Source organism: Xyrauchen texanus, chromosome 31 (genome assembly GCF_025860055.1).
Source record: "Xyrauchen texanus isolate HMW12.3.18 chromosome 31, RBS_HiC_50CHRs, whole genome shotgun sequence".
Taxonomy (NCBI): domain Eukaryota; kingdom Metazoa; phylum Chordata; class Actinopteri; order Cypriniformes; family Catostomidae; genus Xyrauchen; species Xyrauchen texanus.
The window spans coordinates 24,485,527-24,511,085 of NC_068306.1; the positions used below are offsets into that span (position 1 = coordinate 24,485,527).

The window sequence follows — 25,559 nt, forward strand, 5'->3', positions numbered from 1 at the left end:
GAACACCAAGGCCGACTCCCTCTCACGTCAACACGAGACCACAGTCCAAAACCTCACAGCCGAACCCATCGTCTCGCCCGCGCTCTTCCTAGCCCCCGTCCAGTGGGACCTCATGTCAGACATCTCCCAGGCTCAAGTCTCAGTCCCACCTCCTCCTGAGTGCCCTGTGGGTCGGACCTTCGTACCCCCCAGCCTCCGGGAGAGGGTACTCAGCTGGGTGCATGACTCCTCAAGTTCCGGCCACCCCGGAATCACAGCTACCATCCGTCTCCTGAGTAACCGCTTCTGGTGGGGGACCCTACCCGAGGATACTGCTGACTTCGTCAAGAGGTGCTCAGCCTGCAACCTAGCGAAGTCCCCTAAACAACCACCGGCCGGCCTGCTCCAACCTCTCCCCATTCCACATCGTCCTTGGTCACATATCGCCATGGACTTCGTAACCGACCTACCCAACTCCCAGGGGCACACCACCATCCTCACGGTCGTAGATCGGTTCTCCAAGGCTTGCCGCTTGATACCTCTACCCAAGCTACCCACCGTCCTCGAAACCGCCGAACACCTGTTCCAGTACGTGTTCCGCTTCTACGGTCTGCCCGAAGAGATTGTCTCGGACTGGGGGACCCAGTTCACCTCCAGGGTCTGGAAGGCTTTCTGCCGTCTCCTGAACATCAACCTCTGCCACACCTCCGGTTACCACCCCCAGTCCAATGGACAAACGGAGAGACTAAACCAAGAAATTGTCAGGTTCTTGCACAGGTACTGTCACCACAACCAGTCGGACAGGAGTAGATTCCTTCCATGGGCCGAGTACGCCCAGAACTCCTTACTCAAACCATCCACCAAACTGACCCCCTTCCAATGCATCCTGGGGTACCAGCCCCCTCTCTTCCCTTGGTCCGGAGAACCCTCGGAAGTCCCCGCCGTTAACGACTGGCTGCAGCGCAGCGAGGCAGTATGGGACCAGGCCCATGTCCACTTACAGCGGGCCGTGGACCGCACTGAGTCGCAAACAGACCGTCACCGCCATCCCGGACCCGACTACGCCCCAGGCCAATGGGTTTGGCTCTCCACCCGAGACCTCCGCCTCCGCCAGCCTTGCAGAAAGCTCAGCCCTAGGTATGTTGGCCCCTTTAAAATCCTTAGAAAGATTAACCCTGTTACTTTCCGTCTCAAGCTCCCCACTAATTACCGAATCTCTCCCTCTTTTCATGTCTCCCTACTGAAACCGGCCGACGACCCGGGGGCCGAAGAGGAGGCCACTCTCAGACCCCTTCCCCTGATCGTGGGCGGCGAGGAGGCCTTCCTGGTGCGAAGGCTGCTCGACTCCAGGCGCCACCGAGGTCAGATGCAGTACCTGGTTGACTGGGAGGGGTACGGCCCGGAAGAAAGGTCCTGGGTCAGCACCAACGACATCCTCGACCCTAACCTCATTACAGAATACCATCGGACCAACCCGGAGAGACCGGCCCCTCGACCTCGGGGTAGACCTCGGCGCGGGTGGCATCTTCGCGTCAGGAGCCGCTCACAGGAGGGGGGCTCTGTCACGAACACGGTTGAAGGCGCCTCCTCCTCGAGCCTCCGGAGATCGCATTCACCCGAATACTGATTACTCACCCCAGCTGTTGCTTATTACCTCACTCTATTTAATCACGTCTGTTTGTTCCCTCCTTGCGAAGTCTTGTTTAGCCCCAGCGACATTTCCAAGCATCATTAGTTACCTCTCTAGTTTATCCGTGTACCGACCTAGCTATTCCCTGTTCCAGTTTGTTAGCCACCTGCCCAGTTACTCTAGCCTGCCTTGTACCACGACTATTTGCTGCCCGCCCTGATCATTAGCCTGTCCCTGTTTACGCCTCTGCCTCTCTGCCTCACTTTGTTTGCCTGTCCCAGACCATTGCCTGTACGACCTGAGTTTACTGTTCTAATAAAGCCACATATGGATCCAAACCAACCTGAGTCTTCATTACACAGACATATGGACAGAAACTAATTGCAAAACGTCCTTTTTTCAGGAACAATTCATTACATTAATGACCTATCTGAGCTACATTCAAGAGTTCTTTTTGCTGCCCCTTTTGATTCAAGCACCTCAAAGGCAAGTGAAAACATTCAAAGGCACCTCCTGCAAAATCTCAGAGTATTTGGCATTGATGTGACAGAAATGGGCAGAAAGATTTTTGTCACAGATCATGGAGAATATAAGACCCTGAAGCTTGAACTTACAGCTTCAGGGTCTCACAGTTCCCTGCCCTGAGAAACCTGGCAAGATATGTTCTTTGCATCCTGGCCACAAGTGCACCTTCAGAGAGAGCATTCAGTCTTTGCTAACCCCCCCGTCCACCTGGAATTCTGCGTAGGGCATCAATTTGGCCAGCGGCGGCCATGGTTGTATGGATTACTTTTATGATACTTTTTTGGTTCTTTTTGGAGCATGACAGTCCCTTGACATTTCATGCTTTCTTTGTATAGAAAGAGCAGTGTCAACATTCTTCAAAATATTTCATTTTGTGTCCACATATGAAAGTAAGTCATACAGGTATGTAACGACTGGAGTGTGAGTAAAGATGACAGAATTGTGGGTTACTCCATTACTATTATAATTCTCATGGGCATGTTAGAAGTGTGAGTAACATAATTACATAACACTCTGATAACTATAAATCAAACATTTTTAATAAACACAAAGGCAGATGCTTAAAATCGTGTTATATATGTCTATCAGATGCTGCATCTGGTTTCTCAGAAAGGCACAGTCAGCTAAAAATAAACAGTCCTGAAGCAAAGATGGAAAGAGCCTTTCAAAACCAGTTGCCATGGAGACCCCTTGCAGATATGAATGTCTGGATCAGGATCTGTGGCTCTGTTTGATCTGATGCCTTATCAATAATGCAATGGTAATCCGTTTCAAAGTCACAGACTCATGGATCAACTTCCAATATCTTGCACTTTCATATGCATGAAAGTTATTACATCTTCAATTCTTAAAATTGGTTATAGGTTCTCTTATGTAATTAGACTGCAAAATCATTTTGGTTTCAACTGGAACATTTATTTTTAAGAGTGTAAGGTAAGATATTGTGAGAACTATGAATTGGGAGCATATTTCTGAGAGCTGAATGTATGTTGGCTCATGTTGCCTGTACAGTTTTCCAGATGAATTAGCCAAGAGGAGTGAAGGCATTACACCCTAATGTCTTTCATGCACTGGGGCAAAGGACACTAATCTAAACTCAGCCCATGATGGATCAACTAAGTGCAAAACTTGTCTGAGAGGACATCAACATTTCCATCCATCTGTTAATGGACTGCATCTTCATGCATGCAACTTTTTTTCCCCTTCCACATAATTTATCCTACAAACTGTCACAAAGATATAACGACAGTCCTGCATCATTTGACACAAGTCAAGTCAAGTCAAGTCAAGTGGTTTTTATTGTCGTTTCAACCATATACAGCAGTGGGGATTTCTTTAAGACTGCAAGGGAAGCTCAGCTTCCCCTATAATGTCAAAAAAATAATGGTCAAATATGTACTATTGTGTAAACAATTTATTGACTAAAAATGCGTTAGAACACGTTCATCTCGAAGACGAGTTCGTTCAGAATCAGCCACATTACATATAGCAGGTCGGCTGACTCGATTTACTTCTCATACATTCCCGTAGCATCAGTGCATTTCCCTGTTGAAGCCGAGCGTCCATTGACTTCAATGGGGCTGCTCTGAACAGTTTTTTCAGTGCTCGAAAATAGACGGTCATTGGATAAATGCTTCGATTATGTCCGCCCACGGACGCTCAGCGTCTCTGGGGGTGAATGAGGAGTGGGCTGGCCCGGACTCGGGCTTCAGCGTGATGACTGGAGGATCTGTCGAAAGACTGCATCTCCTTTTGATTGACAGCTGAATCTGTACTATAAGAAGTCACTGAAGCTATTTCGCGCTCAGTCCCATCGCGGATTTCTCAAGTGTAGTCGAAAGACAAACTGCTGCAACCTATTTCTTTATATTTGTTTGGCGAAATTGCTAGTCAATTTGCATAATATATTTCACACAATTATACACCACATTCCTTGTTTCAGTTTTACCATGTTTAATATATTTTGTTTTAGAGCGTTCGTTCGTTCGTTCATTTATTCATTCATTCATACAGTAGGCTAGGCTAGAGTCGTACGGGTGAAACTGCGCACGATGGCAGACGGTGCTAATATTGTCGACCTGATTTTGGCGAAGCCATTTGAAAGTCTTCCTTACGAGGAAAAAATTAGAATTAAACAGCAGGGCAGATCAACACCTAAGATTGATTTAGTGCAAAAAATAGGGAAAAATAACAGGTCTTTTCAGCTCTCCTGGTATGACAAAGTTAGCTGGCTGACTGGAAGTGCTGTGACAAATAAAATGTACTGCTGGCCATGCCTCTTGATGAAACCATCTCACGGATGTGTTGTTTGGTCAAAAGTGGGGTTTGGAGATCTGTCTAACTTTGACAGGGCATATAAAAGACATGAAAAGAGCAATGAACATGTGAGTGCATGTACAAGATTAAGTTGCATGGGCAGGATCAGGGTTGAGCATGCAATCAATGAAGGTGCTCGCATTCAAGTGACTAAACATAATGAAACAGTCAAACAAAACAGGGCCTTCCTAAACCGCCTTATTGATGTAACATCCTTGCTTGGCCGACAGGAGCTGTCATTTAGGGGACATGATGAGAGTAGTGAATCATCCAACAAGGGAAATTACAGGAAGTTCACAGAAACATTATCTAAATATGACTCTGTACTGTCCACACAATTAGAGTCCTCAACTGTGTTTTCTGGTATGTCCCATACTATTCAAAATGACTTGATCTCTGCTCTTGCAGCCAACATTTCTGATCAGATCAGAGATGAAATTCAGGATGCTCCCTTTTTTGGATGGCAGGTGGATGAAACAACTGATATATCCTGCCGTGCCCAACTCTCTGTCATTGTTCGCTATGTGGATAGTGCAGGTAAAATTCAGGAGCGCTTTATTGGATTTTTTGATGTTTCTGGAGGGCGAGATGCTCAGTCCGTCTTTGATGTTTTAAATGAGAAACATGCAGGCCTACAATTTTGAGGATAAGCTTGTGGCACAGACCTATGATGGGGCTGATGTCATGGCTTCAGCACTCAATGGTCTGCAGGCCAAAGTGAAAGCAATAGCCCCAAGTGCAATGTTTGTGCACTGCTATGCACACAGACTGAATCTGGTGCTATCACAGGGGGCTAAATGCTTGCCTGAGTGCAGAATTTTTTTTGCACTCAGGCTTTTTTTGCACTGTGCAAATTGGGTTTGGCACATTTTTTTCAAAATCCACAAAGAGGACGTCTTTTCTGGAGTCTGCAGGCTGTTCAAGGTTGCCCAGAAACGCTCCTACTCGATGGAATTTCACATCACGGATAGTGAGCACTGTGGCAAACAATTATGATGACCTCCTGCAGACATTTGAAAACATCATTGCAGACACGACAATTGATGATGATACACTGGATTGTGCCAAAGGCTTTCTGAGGAAACTGGAGGATTTTGAGTTTGTGTTCAAAAGAATTGAATCTCTTCTTGCATTTGTCAAAGAGAAAAGGTCAGAGGGGGCTTTCCAAGCTGTTTATGCCAAAACAGCAGATCTCACATCAGACCCACGAGATGAGCCCATGAGAAAGCGCCGTCTGACCCAATTGCAGGATCCCCAAGAGCACTACAGAAATCTCTAAATGGCCATCCTTGATAACATCTTGGAGCAGATTCCTCAACGTTTTTCAAATTTGGAAAGTATGCTCTTCTTAGAATTAGTCAATCCAGGGAAATTTGATGACATGAGACAAGAATTTCCAGAGGAGGCCTTCCAAAGTGTCCTGAAAAGTTATGGCCATCACTTTGATTCAGGGAGACTGAGGTCTGAACTTCAAGTCCTGTATTCAGATCAGGACTTGCAGGGTAACTGAGGGAAAGCTGTGTGATTACTTGGTGTTCCTCAAAGACATGGAGTTGGACAGTGCAATTCCTCAGCTTTACAAACTGTTCTCATTAGTGGCAACAATTGGAGCTACATCTGCAGGTGTAGAAAGGAGCTTCTCCTGTTTAAAGCGTCTCAAGTCCTACACCCGTAACACAATGGGCCAAGGTCGTTTAAGCAGCCTAGCTCTGCTGGCCATTGAGAAGACACTGGTCAAGTCACTGGAAAAGACGCCTAGTTGGTACGACAGAGTCACAGTGCATTTTCTCGAAAAGGAACGTAGGGCAGAATTTACTTTTAAATAAGTTTATAATGTAGGCCGAAAATGAGCTTCCCCTCTTTGAAAGACCAGCAGCCGCCACTGATATACAGTTAGTACAGTACACAGCAAAACGAGACAACGTTCCTCCAGGACCATGGTGCTACATAAAAACAACCAACACAGGACCACATGAGACAACACAACGAAATAAAATACCTATATAAAATACCTATATATATACCTATATAAAGTGCATGTGCAAACATGTGCAAATTACGGGACAGTACAACAAATTACTGACAATGAACAGGACAATAGACACAGTGCAGCGCCGACCAGTACTCAGTAGTGCAAAAAGATGACAGTTTCTAAAAACGTAAACATAACATACTATGAGATAAGTGTTCTATGCAAGTGGCATCCCTGTTAGAGGGAGTGAGAAGATGCTCTCACAATCAACACTGGACGCAGTCCATCTGGTGCATTGCCTGTTTATCTTGAGGGAAAAATCTCATCTAACTCATTCTTTCTATTCACTGTTACAGTGAAATAAAATTATATTTCAACCAAAACCCAAAGCGAGTAATCCAGCCTCAGTGATCTTTGGAGGATTCATGTTTATTTTCAGACCGAGGGAATGGTTTGATTAATGTCTGGTGTTTTCTATAAGTCAATCCTCACAGCTATTGTGGCACTTCAATCGGTAAAGGGTCATTCACACCAAACACGTTTTTTGCAACCATCTGCACTGGACGGACATGTTTTACCACTGCACCATGTCTTGTTTTTTCAGTGTCTCACACAGGAGTGCTACATTTTAGACACTTTGTAAAGTAAAACAAAAAACCTCTTTCAAGACACCTCTGTTCTGTTCTATTTGTTGCGCTGTGTCTATCTTTTAGTGCAATGCATTCTGTCTGTATGGCCTCTAAGAAAACAATGCTTTGGAATACATATTGATACTCTTAAGTGATATTTATTGGAAAAATTATGTTAGATAAATAAATAAATATGTCGCACATAATTTCAGGCAATTTCCACTTGACATTGTATATTTAATTTCTAGAGCTTGCACCTAACCCAGGCTTGCCCACTTGCACCCACTGACCACAGGGTCCAGATTTCATGGTGTGCAACTGGATTTGCCACTCCAGTGGCAGCAGATCACTGTTTGGAAAACTTTAGATATCTTTAGAGCTCTAGGCTAAGGCCTAGGCTAATCTATTTTTCCTTTGAAACAAAGCAACAATGCAGCTTCTCTAAAGAAACAGAGCGCTTGTTGTTTTTTGTTTAGTGTGTATATTGTGCTAGTTCTCATTGTCGTAATCTAGGCTACGGACCACAGAGACCCTGAAAGAGACGAGCCTGTCGTACTTCACATTACTCTCTTTGTTTTATTTTTCTCACGTTGTGGGGAGGGGGATGGAGGGGACTGTTCTCTTTCAAAACCTTATTCAGACTCCTGTCCTCACCCTTAACCACACAAACTGATACTAAAGCCACTTACTTTCCCCAGTTTCTCCACCATTCCCTTCTGCATTCTGTACTATGTTAGTCAAAAAAACACAAACGCAATTAACAAATAGACACCAAGTCACCTGAAACTTATCTGATCTAAACGAGAAAATAAAGAATTGTTATAGCTTGGTGTTTCCCCTCTGGATCAAATTCAAGCCTGAACTGAGACACTTCACAAGCAAATCAGTGCTCAAACTATTCTTTTTGAAATGCAAACTAAAAAGAATGACAAACATAGAGCAACATTTTTCATAAGCTTTTGCAGCATGCAGCGGTTCATTTTTTTTTTTCATTATATAACCAATGTCTGAAGGCAAAAGGTACATAAAATAACTGTTGCTATATGGTGAAGTCTGCACTGATCGTCTATTAATAGAATTCAGCCTGGCATTAGAGCTTTAGACACCCAGAAGGAAACCCAGTAATCTCTTTAACTCGGCCTGCTGTGATCCTCCCAAAACATTTTCTCCCCTGACAAATATTACTGGATCTCAGTAGTGTTACTCAATTTTTCTCACATTCCTCAAATACGTGGCTTCCCACAGACTCACATATCAAACCACAAAAATGACCAATAAGTGATCCAGTGCAAATAAACACATTCTGCTCTCAGATTCTCACATGAGATGAGTCGATCTGAAGGGTTATTAAATGATTCTCATGAGAGCCCATCAGATGCCCATCATAAACCCAGAAGTCATTTGGAGGGATCACAGGAAGCTAATTAAAGTATATTTACATTTGAGCATTTGTAATTGGGCAAAGGAGCCTCTGTTATTTAAAGAAAAATGCCACCAGATGAGAATGTCAACATTATGGAAATTCTGGGCTACAGAATTCCAGAGTGAGGGTTTCAAATCTGGGAGGCTGTTTTGAAGAAAGAGAGTTTAAGCAGCCATATACGACATTCTTTGCACATATGATAGTAAACTAAACTGCATTAAAACAAAACTAGTTGCACATAAACCTGCACAAAATATTCAATACTTTGTCAAATCCTTATGAATTCATGGCACTACTATCAAGTAGAGTCTGAAAAAGTGACACAGTATAATGTTGTATGCCTATGACGGCTTCTAATGATAGACAGTGTGATGACTTGCCACACTTAAAGCACCCTACTGAGGTACTGACATTGAGAAGATGATTAAAATAAGTGACAGCAGTGACAGCTGCAATACACAACACTACATGCTCTCAGTGCAGAGCATAAAGCAGTGATACAGCAATGTCCTTCTCAGTCAAAATTCAGGAAACTTTTTTAACAGGCGTTTTTATTGACAACATTGAAATCAAAGTCGCTGTACTGCATAAAGTTGCACTCTGCAAAACTTTGTCACATTGTCAAAGGTCCCTGTCACTAACAGAATGTCATCTTGAATCACCAACTATCCTTAAAAATTACCTACTTTTGGTCGCTTTGTCACTTCAAATTGCTGTCAGTGTGAACGGCCCTTAACTGAGGCATGTCTCAGCTCAGGTAATGGTTACAATTACAGGATGGGATCAAAAACGTGAGTCATTGAGTAAAATCTTATTATACAAAATTATTTTTGGATAGCAATTGCTATATAGAAAAAAACAGCCTCACAGGCTCATATGCACTGTTCAAAGAAATATCAACTGTTCAATTATTTTATCACATAACAAATATGCTGGGATAGATTCTTACCATTTAATTTGGTTTGCTCCCATTCTGACAGTGAGTTTCTACCCCTCTGCACCCCATTTATTTATCCATAGAACATCAGGAAGTCTGGCCATCAGCATCCTTCTTAAATTCAACTTCTTTAGTTGAGTCTTGACACAGCGCCACAGTAAACACAGGGAATAAACTGTCTACAGCATTACAGAACCTTTAACAACTAGGTTCTCATATTACAGTGCATCTATCTGTACCCTGAACCATTTTTAAAACCACGTTTGGAGGTGACAGCATCATATGTCCTTACAGAGTGTTAGCTCAAAGCATCTCAGTTCATGTGATTTGCTCTTCAGCTGCACTCGAGGTTGTTCATATGGAAATCCTGTTTTCAAGCCATCCACAGTGACAGGAGAGAGAAGCACTGCTCCGTCACCAACGCAGCTGCATCCTGCCCCCTCCTTTTTCACTCTCTGGCTGTGTGATCGTCCTGAGTTTGGCTAATTATCCCTAAGGGATAATTTTTCTGTTCAACACTGTTCAGAGGCGACTGCCTTTCTCCTTAAAGCTCTCCATCACTGAGATCTGCATGTCCCTCAACAGCTCCTATTTTTCTGTGCAGAGATGTCAGACTTCGTCCAGCCTTCCTCTGTTTACCCTTCCCCTTTTCCTTCCAACAACCCCCCCCCCACACACACACACAGTTCTTCCCCTCATCTGTTAGGATCAGCATTTTGATGGAGGGGGACTGGTATGGGGGCTCCTGTCAATTAGGCTGGCTTGATTGGGAGAGACACTGGAAGTTTGCAGAGATCTCATCTCGACAGTTGCTACAGACTGCATTCTGATTTAAAACAACATTCAGGCATAAGTTTTCTTTCACAGAAGACAGGCACAAAAGAATCAGATAACATGCTTTTCATTATCAGAGGTGAATATTAGTCAGTCTGACATATAATCTTTAAATAATGTATAGTAGATTATAATGTAAATTAGAAACGGAAATATTATTAGAAAACATTGTTTCTTATTTTTTGTCTTTTGCTTCTTTATTAGATAGTACAGCAGGAAATTGTTGGGAAATATATATTATTGGGCAGAGAGGGCACAATGTGATCGGGACATGCTGTAATACAGACTCTAACCAGAATCACTCATGTGAGCACTATCAATAGCATGCTTGCTACCACTGCACCATGTCTCTAGTAGAATTGAAAATATTGGCATGAAAATTGTCTAATCTAAAATAATCCATTTCGATAGTAATCTTTATTGATACAATTTATAATTAAATATAAAATATAATTTTTTGTCAATGGATGCACAACGTATGCAAAGCACTGGTAGTGCTATCATTAATTACAAAACAAAAATACTGTTCTGTACAAATGGATTGCAGAGGCATCAGAAATGTCAATGGTTCACTATCATCTTAAAGGCACTTAAAGTCAAGTCATAATAAGGTGGCTCTGAGCAGCTTTGAAATTCTGTATAAAGATTTGGCAAAATAACTGTGCTAAAATATGTCTACCTCAACCCAAAATTAGAATAGTATAGGAAAGAATATATCAGAACAGAACAGAATAGAATAAAGTAGGTATATTAAACTAGTACCATAGTATCAGAGTGGCTCTGCAGTTTTCACTAAGTTATGAAATGCTGTCAGCTTCCCTGTATGTCAGTGAGACCTCCAGATCTGTCAACTGACCGATCAAGTGTCTATAAATTCCAGTCCATGTCATTGCCCTGACAATCTGAATGTCCTAGAACAGTAGCGGTCTCACATACAAGGACAGTCACACATTTTATGGTTTCCAGTTGCAAAGCATGATGATGCCTCAGAGATAGCCAGTGGGCAGAACACCGCAATAACATTTTGGGCTTTAAAAAACAAGCACCTCGTGACAGCATCCTCCAGCCTATCTATCTATTATAAAAGCAGAGAGGAGAATAAATGTGTTGTGATAACGAGTTGTATATATTGTAACTAAGAGGGATGAGAAGAGCTGACATTTTGCAACATGAAGCAAATTAGTTTTATGGGATGTTCTGCAAAAAGCCAGTATTGTTTTAGATGATTGAGAGAAGATCAGCTGTTTCACTGGGTTTGACTAAAGGTCCCTGCAAACTTCATACGAAATCGAAGAAACAACATCAATTATAAAAACATCTGGCAAACAGCTTGTCAGGGCGAACCTTCAGGAAAACTTTGTATTGGCTGCTAAACATCTTCTTGCTGCCATATCAACAGTAGCTCATCCTTCATTGAAGCTGACAATTAATTCCTTTTCAGTAAATTAAGATCAGTAAACACGAACACAACGGTGTGCAGATTCAGGGCCGTTGCCAGAAAGGGCGGGGCCTATGATGATGTCGAATGTGTGGGGCCACTTCCTGATGGGCCGTGGGGTGGGGGGTTTGGTGGACAGCGTTCTAGTTGAAGGTTTCTTTTAACAGTCGGACGAGGGGTAGGAGTTGGGGGTGGGGGGGTTTAGTCGTCAGTGGAGAGCATTCCTGTTCCTGTCGGTAGTGTTCACGATCCGGGGCCTTCCATGATAGCGATCTCACTGTCTGTATCAATCTCTGGGGGGACCGCACCAGGGGGTTGGGGGCGGAAGAACCTATCGCCATGGGGCCCCCTCCCCCCGAAGCGCGGGGCATAGTGCGACCGCACCAGTTGCACAGCCTTAAGGATAGCCCTGTGCATCTACTTAGACACTCTTAAGTGCCCTTTCACACATTTGCCATCTGCAGCCAAAAGGCATTCAACATTTGCACAAAGATATTATTTTTCTTTTGATGGTATTCTGCCCATTTACACTATTTTACACACCTATTTTTGCAGTGGTATCGGTGTCATAATATATATTACAATAACAGAGTGTAACCTTTGCATACAGTGGCTGCTTATAGTGTGTTAGCGCATTAGCGGCATGAAAGCACACAGTAAACATTATAAATTACAGATCTACTGCATATATTTTACTATATCTAGTAATTAAAACAGCTTTTTTTTATCTCGAGTAAATTCTACTCAAAGAATGAGGCATGAAGTAATTTAATGTCATATTAGTTGATGTTTTACATGTACTCTTGAGCATCCCCATATTTAAATGTACCTCTAAATGCCTCCCCCAGTGGTGTAATTATTGTTACAATGTGTCTGAATGTTTGCAAGCAGTATGTTGTTGCTCAGCTGTTTCAAATTCCTTTTTGGCTCTGAGTGAAGAACAAAGATAGTTTTTTGTACTGTGACTGATCACCACGTCACAGCACCAAATCTTTCATTATTTTTAATAACCTTTTAGCTTTTTGTAGTTCACTTAAATAATGCTGTAGTGTGACAGATTCATTTTTAAAAGTTCAAAGGTTCCATCTAGTCTTTCAATAAGTTTGCCTCTATTAAAACTGACTGCATAAACATTGGCAAATATTATTAAAACCTTTTTTTTTTTATTTTTTTTATGTTTTTGTTTTAAAACACACCTCAGGACATTGCATTCAGTAATATTGGTTGATATATCTAGTATTTACCCTGTGGATCTTGCTCCTATCTCTTCCTCAAATGTTCCCTTTTGTTCTTCATACTGCTGGACCAATGCTCAAACACTCCAGCAGGGGTTCTCTGTGGGAGAATAAATACAGAGAGATTAGAAATGGATAGAAAAGCTGTTTCAAGTTCTAGGACTGTTTAGGTGATCATGGATGTTGTTCTGATCCTTTAAAGTTTAAGCTAAACTGTTTGAAATCTCCGAAGGAATCTACTCACTCTGAATATATCATTTTTAATCATTCCAGACTATTTCAAGCGCAGCATCACATACGTTCTGGATGAAACATACGTTTGGATTTGCAGATCTGATTATCCATTGCTAAGCTGCAATACCTGCAGCCACAGCAAGAGGGCATTATTTCATAATGCTAGTATGATACGCAAAACTAATGGATCCTGTTAAAGTGAGTAGTGTGGTTTCGCTCTATCTAGTTAAGAACCATTTTTAAGCTACAGATAGCAACTCTCAGCAGTCTGTTAGGTGAGATGTTCCTTCATATCATATAATAAGCTCTACAAATGTTAATAAATCTAGTTATATTGTATAAAACGCATTATATTTCCTAAAGTAATGGACCATCTTCAGCTTATCAACTATTAAGGCTGATTTATGCTTCTGCGTCGAACCTATGGCGTAGGCTCCACGTGGTAGTGCACAGCCAAAATGCTATACGTTTAATACATAAACAAAATCAATGCAAGCAATGTCATTTCTGGATTCAAAAGAATTTATGAAATTATGATAGCATCAGAAAGGAGCTCAAAGTATGTGAGCATGTTGAAATGTAGGCCTATGTACAAAATAATTACTTATTAAACATGTTGACTACATTGCAGGGAGAAAATAATTGAGGAAATTACTGTATGCTTGCTCTTTAGTCGCTTAAATAATTATTAATAAATATTTTGGCATACTTTTGACGTCCTGTGATGAAAAATAAAGTCACATTAAGTAATAACTACTTGCCTGAATAACGCAAAATGGGTGTCATTTTAAAGACTTTATAATGCATAAAGGCAATATAACCAACTCTTACCAGCTGCTTTTTATTTTGCTGACAAATTAAAAGTGATCTGTTTACATAACTTATGAGACTTATGATTATTTACTGAACACAAAGTCAAATATTCAGTCAAATCATTGTGCCTATCGGAGAGTTTGTGAGTAGAATACAAAACATATTATTTAATTCACATATCAAATTAATATCAATGTCAAGTGTATTTTGTTGGTTCATGTTTTTCATGTCTTTTATTTGAAATTGTAGTTCCTGTTTCGTGTCATGTGGTTCCCTTGTCAATTGATTTCATGTTTCCCTCCTTGTAGATGTGTCTTGTTTTCATTGGTTGATTTTCTTGTTTAGAGTTCTTAGTGTTTATTGTTATCTTTGTCTCCCATGTCATGTATTTAACCCTCATGTTTTCCATGGTCCATTGTCAGGTATTGTTGAATGTAACTTTGGTTGTTAGTTCAAGTTCATGTCTAGTCTAATTTATGCCAAGCCAAGTTTATGTTATGTCAAGTTCATGTTTATGTTTAATTCATGTTTGTAGTTAGGGTTTTTTGGGTACATGTTGGAATAAATTTGCACTTCGGTTCTTTACGCCATCATCATCATCATCTTTGTCAGTGCCAGTGCCAGTGCCAGCGCCAGCACATTGTTACAATCAAGGCCAAGAGAAAAAAAGCTTTTAGAGTTTATAAGCTGTAAACAGATATCTTTTGTCACGTTTCACTTTTAACTTTATGATACACAAACAGACTTAAAATAAAAACAGCAGATGCTCCCAATTGAGACAATTTCTTTAATCCAAATACAATGTGATATGATCCACAGATCTTTAAGTAAACTTGGATAAAATGCTACACAACCTCAGATATCCTTGTTATCATCCAGGGGGCTTTCTCTGGTAAAAGTGGACCAAGCACAGTTGTAGTGGACTGCGTCGACGTGCAGTTACATTTAAAAAAAAAATTTGTCTTTTCTCCCCAATTTGGAATGCCCAATTCCCACTCCTTGGCTTGGTTACTCACCTCAATCCGGGTGGCGCAGTACAAGTCTCAGTTGCCTCCGCTTCTGAGACAGTCAATCCACACATCTTATCGCGTGACTTGTTGTCCAAGACACTGCAGAGACTCATGCTACTCTCCACGATACACACACAACTTACCACACTCCCCATTGGGAGCAAGAACCACTAATCGTGACCACAAGGAGGTTAACCCATGTGACTCCACCCTCCCTAGCAACCGGGCCAATTTGGCTGCTTAGGAGACCTGGCTGGAGTCACTCAGCACACCCTGGGTTCGAATTTTTGAAGAGGTGCACGTCAGGCTATGGTAGGTTCCATGGTATGCATTTAGTATCCTGTGCTTGTTTTTTAAAGTTTAGTTTACTTTCATTATAATGTGAAAAAAATATTATTATTTGACTAAAGGCCGATTTATGCTTCTGCGTGGAACCTAAGCTCTAAAATGTATGTTTAAACACCAATAAAATTAGTCGTCTTGCACATCCCTATTTAGAACAAAGTCCAAATAAAGAAGAATACATAGATTTTTTTGGTCCAGTAATGGTACACACACACACAAGGAAACAATCTTGTTGACAGACGATTCCAGTGTACAGAAGAGGACACATATACAGAACTGTGTAAAGGTTTTAGGCAGATGTGAAAAATTTTGTATATTGAGGATGTTTTCAAAAATAAAGCCATGAAGATTTTTAATTTACAAATTAACTTAATACAAAGTGCAGTAAACATAAAAAAAACTACATCAATATTTGGTGTAACCTCTCCCTATGCCTTTAAAAAAGCAACAATTCTCCTAGTAACACTTGCGCAAAGTTTTTCAAGTTTATTTGCAGTTAGATTGTTCCAAGCATCTGGGTGAACTTGCCACAGTTATGTGTATTTAGTCTCAGTTGCATCTGTCTCTTCGTGTGATTCCAGACTAACTCAATGAAATTGAGATCCAGACTCTGTGTGGGCAATACAACCTTCTTGTTCTACTTCTTTTATTTGCAAAAGGAATGTTTGGAAATCTAAAATGTATATTTCCTACTGACACACTAAAGGAGGAGATATTAAAAAAACGACTTAAGACAAATATTTTTGTAAATCATCTAATGTGCCTAAGACTTTTGCACAGATGCATATGTATACACACACCCACAGGCACACTCTACAGTGTATATATATATATATATATATATATATATATATATATATATTAGGGCTGTCAATCGATTAAAAATGTTAATCGAATTAATTACATGGTGTCCCGATTAATTAATCGCATATACAAATATTTCCTGAGAAAGCCCCTCATATAACAATAATTAAATATATAATGATTATACATATTTATATCAAAATATAATTATACATAGTTATCTTTAAATATAAAAAATTATATATATATATATATATATATATATATATATATATATATATATATATATAAAACTAAAATAAAAAAATATTCAGATACTTCAAATGCATTTCATTCTTGTGGCAGAAGAGTTAATCATTGATAAGACAATTTAAAAGTGGCTTTAGAATACAATGTATTGTTTACTACCATATTATTGAACATAAACCAATCATTGGCATTAGAGGTCGACCAATATTGTTTTTTTCAAGCCGATGCCGATCTTTTGAAATCCGGGTCGGCCGATGGCCGATTAATGCTGCCGATTTATTTTGGCCGATATTTGGACGATATGTGCTTGTTTTTAACCTCTTATTTGAACCTTTTATTTGAAAGATAAAATGTAACACACATAATTACATAAGATAGACAACATTTCTCAACAAATACATTTATTGAACACTTGACCAATCTGCACTTGTACACTTAAATTAAAAATGTATAATGTAAAAACATATTGTATAAATAATGTATAACAAATATATTAAATAAACAAAGCAGGTGTTACGAACTGCTCCGAGACACGAAGGTTGAGATCCAAATGCAGCTTTAATTAATGGGCAATCCAGACACGTAATCCAATATTCAGAGCATCCAAGAGAAACACAGGCATAACTAGGGATGGATATCGTTTTAATGGTATTACTACTCTTACCGATACTGCTTATCGATCCGGTACTTTAACGGTATTCTTAACGGTTCTTTTTGTTATATATATATATATATATATATATATATATATATATATATATATATATATATATATATATATAAAATTTTATTTCAGGAAGGTCTACTAACATTACTGTTCAGGTGTGGTCTAAAAAGAAGTCTAATAAAGTAATCAATTGTAAAATAACACTGCATAGTTTATCATAGATAGATTAATGCTTATTAATGCAGAAGTTATTCATTCAAGAGCTGTAAGTGATTTTCTCTTTGCCTTTTGTTGTTTGATTCGCAGTGGCTCAATCGTCACACGTTTAATAGACAGCTTCCCCTTTAAGACAGTTCAGATCTAATAAGCTCCTGATGCAGAATATTTTCTCCCCAACTATTTCCATAACTAGCGGTAACGTCCGAGCTTACCAAAGCCAGTCCTTCAATACTGCGTTGGTATATTTTTATTACTTATTTATCTGCATTGAGTGACAACCCTCTCAAATATAAGACACACAAACAGAACAAATAAAAGTCTCAGATTCACTGTCTGTAATTGCAAAATTCTTGCTTGCTTATTGTGACATGATAGCAACCCTTCTGCTGTGATAATGCAACTTCAACTACGCTATCAATATCCAAAGTAGCCGAACGTCATGTCAACTATCGCGTTTGTCACGTTTTTTTCTTGAAGTTGGCAGTAACGTATCAAAAGTTTTTAATTAAATCTAAAGAAGTTATACAAATTTAACCCTTACTGTTTTCTCCAAGGAACTTAGCTCCTTCCTTAGGCACTGGATGAGGTCTGCTCACTCTGCTGGAAAATGACTCTAGGGGCAGCGTGCGTCGAACACGTGTTCGACAACAACACTAGGCTGCCCACAGATGCGCCTGCCTAATAATCGGCTTGATATGCGTGGATATTGGCCGATGGCGATTATGTAAAAAATTCAAAAAAATCGGCCGATTAATCGGCCGGCCGATTAATCGGTCGACCTCTAATTGGCATACAGTTCACAGCAATCCATTTCACAAATAAATTTGTCAATCAGTTGGAGATTTATTATAAGGCTTGTTTAAGGACCCGACATTTGTTTTTAAAATGTTGTATTAATGCTTACAAAACTTTTACATCTAGAGCCAAGAGGTATATAAAACAAACAACAACAAAAAAGGAAAATAAATAAATAAACAGTTTAATACAAATATCAAATTGTTTACATATTTCAATACACTTTACTTTTCTTGTTACTAAAATTGGAAATTGTTCTTAGGTATTGCTGAACCTCTGAATTAAAAATTAAAACTAATGGTTATAACCTCCATACCTATATTTATGAATACTAAACTTTGCCAACAAAAGCAGAACATTAATCAAATAATATTCCTTATGAAGAGACATGTCATAGCGAAAAAAACCGAATAAAACATTTTCAAAACAAAGTTGAAAGCTGGGAATAATATGATCTCTAACAATCTTGCAGAAATCAGACCAAAAACAAGTCGAGTAGGGACAACTCCAAAATAAATGACAATTTTTTTTCCTCCTGCAGACCATAAAATGTACAGAATATATCAACATCACAATTAAATCTCTCTACAAGAAAATAATTAGTGAGGTAGTACTTATAAATAAGTTTGAAGGAAATTTCTTTGATTTTATTTGTGATTAAATATTTATGGGTAACTTCCAAATTTTGCACCATCTCAATCCAGCCACACCCTGCATCAGACATGCTTGTGTAGCATCTCGGTTGCGTTGCATCATAAACATAAAATGTTAAATATAGTTTAATACTCAATCTTTAAACACATCTTAAGATCGCTAAGTTCAGCATTTACGCTCCTTCAAGTGTTTTGAACACAAAAAATCGACAACCCTAATATATATATATATATATATATATATATATATATATATATATATATATTATATATTAGTACTGTGTAAAAGTCTTAGGCACATAAGATGTTATTTATATCTGCTACTTTAGTGTGTCAAAAGGAAATTTACATGTTAGACTCCCAAACATTACTTTTGCAAATACAATAGAATAGAAGAACAGGGAGCCCTGCAACAGATGGCACGGTCCCCACAGTGCATGGTGTCAATCCTTTGGACAATTAGCTTCTGATAGGCTAATTGGAGTTAATTGGAGGTGTACCTCCAATTAACTCACATCTTTACTTGACATCATGGAAATATCAAAAGAAATCAGCCAATACCTCAGAAAAAAGAAAATGTAGACCTCCACAAGTCTGATTTATCCTTGGGAGCAAAATCCAAATGCCTGGGTCCACACACCCATCATACCACTCAGGAAGGAGACACATTCTGTCTCCTAGAGAAAATGTTATTGTTTGGCCATAATGACCATCGTTATGTTTGGAGGAAAAAGGGTGAGGCTTGCAAGCCGAAGAACACCATCCCAGCCATGAAGCATGGGGGTGGCAGTATCATGTTTTGGGGTGCTTTGCTGCAGGAGGGACAGGGACTTCCCAACATAGATGGCATCATGAGGAAGGAAATTATGTGGATCTATTGAAGCAACATCTCAAGATATCAGCCATGAAAGCTTAGTCGCAAATGGATCTTCAAAATGGACAATGACCACAAGGTCAACAAAGTCAAGGTATCGGAGTGGCCATCACAAAGCCCTGACCTCAGTCTTATAGACAATTTGTGGGCAGAACTGAAAAATTGTGTGCGAGCATTAAGGCCTACAAACCTGAATGGGCCAAAATTCCAGCAACTTATTGTGAGAAGCTTGTGGAAGGCTACCCAAAACGTTTGACCCAAGTTAAACAATTTAAAGGCAATGTTACCAAATACTAACAAAGTGTATGAAAACTTCTGACCCATTGAGAATATAATGAAAGAAATAAAAGCTGAAATAAATAATTCTCCCTACCATTATTCTAACATTTCACATTCTTAAAATAAAGTAGTGATCCTAACTGACCTAACACAGGGAATTTTCTATGATTAAATGTCAGGAATTGTGAAAATGTTTAAATGTATTTGGCTAAGGTGTATATAACCTTCTGACTTCAACTGTATATACACTGGAGGCCAAACGTTTGGAATAATGTACTGATTTTGCTGTTTCAAAGGAAATTGGTACTTTAATTCACCAAAGTGGCATTCAACTGATCACAAAGTATAGTCAGGACATTACTGATGTAAAAAACAGCACCATCACTATTTGAAAAAAAGTCATTTTTGATAAAATCTAGACAGGCCCCATTCCCAGCAGCCATCACTCCAACAACTTATCATTGAGTAGTCAGGCTAAATTGCTAATTTGGTACTTGAAAATCACTTGCCATTATATCAAACAGAGCTGAAAGCTGTTTGGTTTGTTAAATGAAGTGTAACGTTGTATTTGAGTTGCCACAGTATGCAGTATACTGGCATGTCTTAAGGCCAATATTAATATAAACATAAGAGCAAAATCTGTACATTATTCCAAACTATTGGCTGTCAGTGTGTGTGATATATATATATATATATATATATATATATATATATATATATATATATATATATATATATATATATATATATATATATATATTAGACAATAGACAATGACAGACAAAGATATGTGTAAATAGCACTGATCTATTTATATAATATTATATATATAGATCAGTGGTAAAGAGACATTTTGACAGGGATTCTAGAGCAATGCAGTGCTTATGCAAGGAAATTTGTCTACCAAGTCCTACCTAAGACCAGTAGGCTCAAATAAAAATAATTTTTGTCCTGCAAAAAAAATAACAAAATAAAATAAAGGATAAGTCATTTAAATTCTGCATTAGTTATAGTTTAAATCACTATCTCTAGCTGTTATGTGGTCTAAAAGCCAAAAGCATTGTGTTATTATAAGGTCATAACTCATCTACTGCAATAAGGTATTATTAGTTTCTCAGACCACTTCTCAACATAACATTTTCAAACAAAGGTGTTAATAAGTTAATAACACTCTATATAATTGAGTTAAGGCTGTAAAAAAGTCCACCTCTCAAGAAAGACTGTTACCATTATTGCTGACTGTGGAGAGATCACACAGGGTGTGACTGCTGATGCCCACTACGATACCCGCTGTCAAAATAACTTTATTCCTCATCGCTCAAAGTGCACCTGCTCTGACAGGGCAAATCCCTGGCCATTCACCCAGGCTGGTCAGCGTCACCAAGGTTCAACAGCGTGAATTAGACTGATTTGCCCTTTCTCTGACTCGACACAAAGAGGGAGCTTAACTCCCCCTGCTTACACTTTCTCTTTGGCAACATGTAGGAACATACACAGATTGTAGTGAGACAGTGAGGGTTGCTGCAGTTCCACCCCCTGGCAAGTGTACTGGGCACTAAAATGTGCTCTTTTTTTTTTTTTTTTTTAATACAGAGGATTAATGCGTGGCTGGGGGGAAAACACATCAGGAAGAAATACATTTTCTTTTGAGCTGAAGCATGTCATTTTTTAAATGTTAAAATACATGTCTTCCAGTTTAATATGCAGAGACAACTATAAGTAAGCCATTTATAGGTTGATTTCCCTGAAAAGTGTAAATACTGTGGCTCTATGTTTCTATAAAAACATTCTTCTGTTTGTTTGAGCATTGTGACCAGTCATATTAGCTCAACCAATGATTTGAGTTTGGGGTGGGACTATTTGTTTGTCCAACAAATTAGGGCTACAAATAATTATTATTTTGACAATCGATTAGTCTCTGATTATTTCATTGATTAATCAGATTAAAACATTTTATTGAATATTTTGTATTTTAATGTGTTTTTTTTTTTTAACAGAAATTATTTAGGGCATAAGGATTTGGTTTGATTTACGGTACTGAATTCACAATTCTATACTCTCACAAAACAGAGTATGGTATGTCGATGAATGCACACAATAACACAGTAAACAAAAAACATAAAAAAGGATTAAGTAATGATGAGGATAAAATATTATTTATTAAACATGAAAATAATATGCTTAAATATGCAATATAACAGTTAACATGCTATTTCAGAAGTTGTAAATATTGGTAACCATGTTACAGTAACTCCCCCCGACAACGTAGATACATCACGATTGGTTAACACATGAGTATTCTTTGATTCATACAAGCAATATTTACCCTTCCAGACAACATATCCAAGCATTATAGCAGGTAAGCAAATTCGCCAAATGGATAACAGATAAACATCCATCCAGATTGTTGCAATGCTGTCCGGAACAGTGTGTGTGTGACTGAACTGAACTGTATCTTCATTCTTCTTTTTAACGGCTACTCGCAAACTAAAACTCTATCTACTGTTTACATGGGAACGAGACAGCCGGCTCTTCTTTCCTATGTTAACGGACATGACGTAATGACGCAATGATGCAACCCTTTTTTTATTCAGCTGGTAATTCCAGCAGCACAGAAATTAAACAATTTAGCTCTTAGCTCTAAACACATTACTGAAATGGAATATACTGCTATTAGTCACTGCTTGACAAAACACAGTTTTTTCAAATTAGTTACTATTCAGGACAAACTGCCTCTAACTCTCAACCAATGTCTAACAAGTGTGGTATAGTTTGTGGTAACACTAAACAATGTAAAGCACACAAACACACACACCCCAAAATGAAGGTGAAAAAATGAGCTCTGCTTTATTTTAATGCATCGACTGTGCACAGTATTGTTTATTGATTTGCCTCGAGGTGGGCTGGCTAATACAATGCCAGCTCTGTCTGAAGCATATGTGTCATACTTCAATCTAACAGTGTCCCAGAACGACAAGTTTCCCAGTGAGAATAGTTAACACAGAGATCATTCAGATGCTGACTGCAGTAAAATCTGAAGGTAGCAATAGTTCTCTGCAGCCAGCTGTATAAAGGAGCTGTCTGTTCCCATAGTGAGTTAGCGACCATACAGTATATAGATGGATATCTCCATCACTGGAACCTAAGGCTGTACTGCATTCTCACCTTACTGTACGTGAACCTGAAATATCTTTAGGGGATGTAGGGGAAGACAGCTTGGATTCATAACAAAACAAATCTATAATAGTTTTAGAACGGCACTTGATTTGTTTATTGTTATGGCCAGATGACAGGCAGATGTAGACACACTGTGTTAGGAAATGGCACTAGGGAATGCTTGAAGAAGATAATGCGCAATGAACTAGAAAAGGCACTTAAATGAATAGTTCACCAAAAAAATTGAACTTCTCTCAAATTTGTACTGCCACCCCAGAAGTGTATGACTGACTTTCTTCTGCAGAACACAAACAAAGATCTTTAGAAGAATATCTCAGCTCTGTAGGTCCATACAATGCAAGTGAATGGTGACAAAAACTTTGAAGCTCCAAAAGTCACATAAACTAAGGCACCATCAAAGTAATCCATATGACTCCAGTGGTTAAATCTGTGTCTCAGAAGCGATCCAATCAGTTTGGGGTGAGAAAAGACCAAAATATAACTCCTTTTTCACTGTAATCTCGCCATTGCAGTCTCTAAGTAAGTTATTACAAATTACACTTCTTATTGTGCTTAATGGATGCGCTGAGCACTAGATTGTAATGGAGTTTTAAATTAAGATCTCCAAGGAGACTGTCAAGATTTATAGTGAAAAGGGAGTTATGTTCTCATTTATTTTAACTCAAAACTGATTGGATCACTTCAGAAAACATGGATTTACCCACTGGAGTCATATGGATTATTTTTATGCTGCCTTTATGTTTTTAGAGCTTCTAGAGCCTCCATTCACTTGCATTTTATGGAACTACAGAGCTTAAATATTTGTATTTTTATTCTAAAAATCTTTGTGTTTTGCAGAGGAAAGAAAGTAATAAACAGATTCAGCCATATGGCTTAAACAGGGAAACACACACCATTTGCTTTGTTTATCACTCATTTTCTCTTTGTCTTTCATACTTAAGTGATAGAAGAAAGAAGAAAAATAAGAAAAAGATTTCTGCACACTGCCTGATAAATCTAACTCCTAACAGAGGAAAATGCAGAGTTTGAGAGGCTTGAGAAGCACAAAGAGTGGTCTGAAGACAAAAGACTTGACAATGCACCTGTGGCACATCTATTTATAGCCCTGTTACTGGCGCATGCTGATGATGTCAACAACAGAGGCTATAAATTCTAGTCAATTGTATTGACGTGTTGCACACATATTCACAGCTGGTCACTCCTAAAAGACATTCCGAAAGTGCTGAATCATTAAGTGCAGCTTTAAGTGCAGCTTTTGATATGGGAACTACAGAAAACACCTCAATCAATGTGATTGCCATATGTGCCAACCCGTTAACTCACTAGACGTGAAACAGGATACGAGGTGGACTTGGATGGGGAGAAGTAATGCACATGCACCCGCAGCAGCTGCCCCATGGTCGTTATGGCGATGCTTCAGCTCATGTTAGCTGATGCGCTATAATGTAGCTGTGAATGTGTCTACTAGTTTTAGCTAAATGTGGCAATAGTGCATGCATATTATAGCTATTATAATTATTTGGGTAATTTTAATTCCAACTAAACTATTTACTGTAAAGCAGTACTGTACAGTAGATGTGCCTAAGCCTGGATATCACAGTTGTCCCTCCTTTTGCAAAGACAACTAACACCACTGTATGTATAAATCATGTGAAATCTGAAATTGGCTGCATCACCGCCTGGTATGGCAATAGCACCGCCCACAACTGCAAAGCCCTGCAAAGGGTGGTGCGAACTGCCAGGAACATCATCGGAGGTGAGCTTCCCTCCCTCCAGGACATATATAAAAGGTGGTGTGTGAAAAAAGCTCGGAGGATCATCAGAGACTCCAGCCACCCGAGTCATGGTCTGTTCTCACTGCTACCATCAGGCAGGCGGTATCGCAGCATCAGGACCCGCACCAGCTGACTACATGACAGCTTCTTCCCCCAAGCAGTCAGACTGTTGAACAATTGATCTCTCACGATTAATAATTTGCACTGCACTTTATTAATCTATAATCTCACACTGGACTGTCAGCATATTCTCCTCAATACAACTACTTATATATATATATATATATATGTATACTCTTTACTTATTGTATTGTATATTGTGTGTATTGTTTACTGTACATTGTATATAATTATTGTGTTGTGTAAGTATGTGTACATTTGATTTGTAAATTGTGTTGTGTAAATATGTTGTTTATTGTAATTGGTATATGTCTCGTCACTGTCATGACTGCTATGTTGCTCGGACCTGCACACAAGAATTTCACCTACTGTTGCACTTGTGTACATGGTAGTGTGACAATAAAGTGATTTGATTTGATTTGAATTGTGTATGCAGTTCATTCAGTTTGGCTACATTGTGCAAAGTTCCATTATACCACATCCTTCTTTCCTGCCTCTTGTTTCCTGATTCTGCCTCTACTCTTCACAATTTCAGTTTATTATTCAGTTTAACATTTTTACTAGAAATCAATATATATATATAGTTTAAATCATAAGGAAGATTCATACATAATAGTTTGAATCAGC

At 39.1% G+C, this 25,559-nt stretch overlaps 1 protein-coding gene across 2 annotated transcripts in view; it reads right to left on the minus strand.

Annotated features, from left to right (window-relative positions):
• The window catches only part of LOC127625211 (dixin-A-like), a 34,176-nt gene extending 24,215 nt beyond the window's left edge, over positions 1-9,961 (minus strand). For both annotated transcript variants that reach the window (XM_052100353.1, XM_052100352.1), the window contains exon 1: positions 9,424-9,961. In XM_052100353.1, coding sequence (XP_051956313.1) covers positions 9,424-9,446 — 23 coding nt within the window. In that variant the 5' untranslated portion in view covers positions 9,447-9,961. The remainder of the gene's footprint in view (positions 1-9,423) is intronic.
• Positions 9,962-25,559: the final 15,598 nt, after the last annotated feature.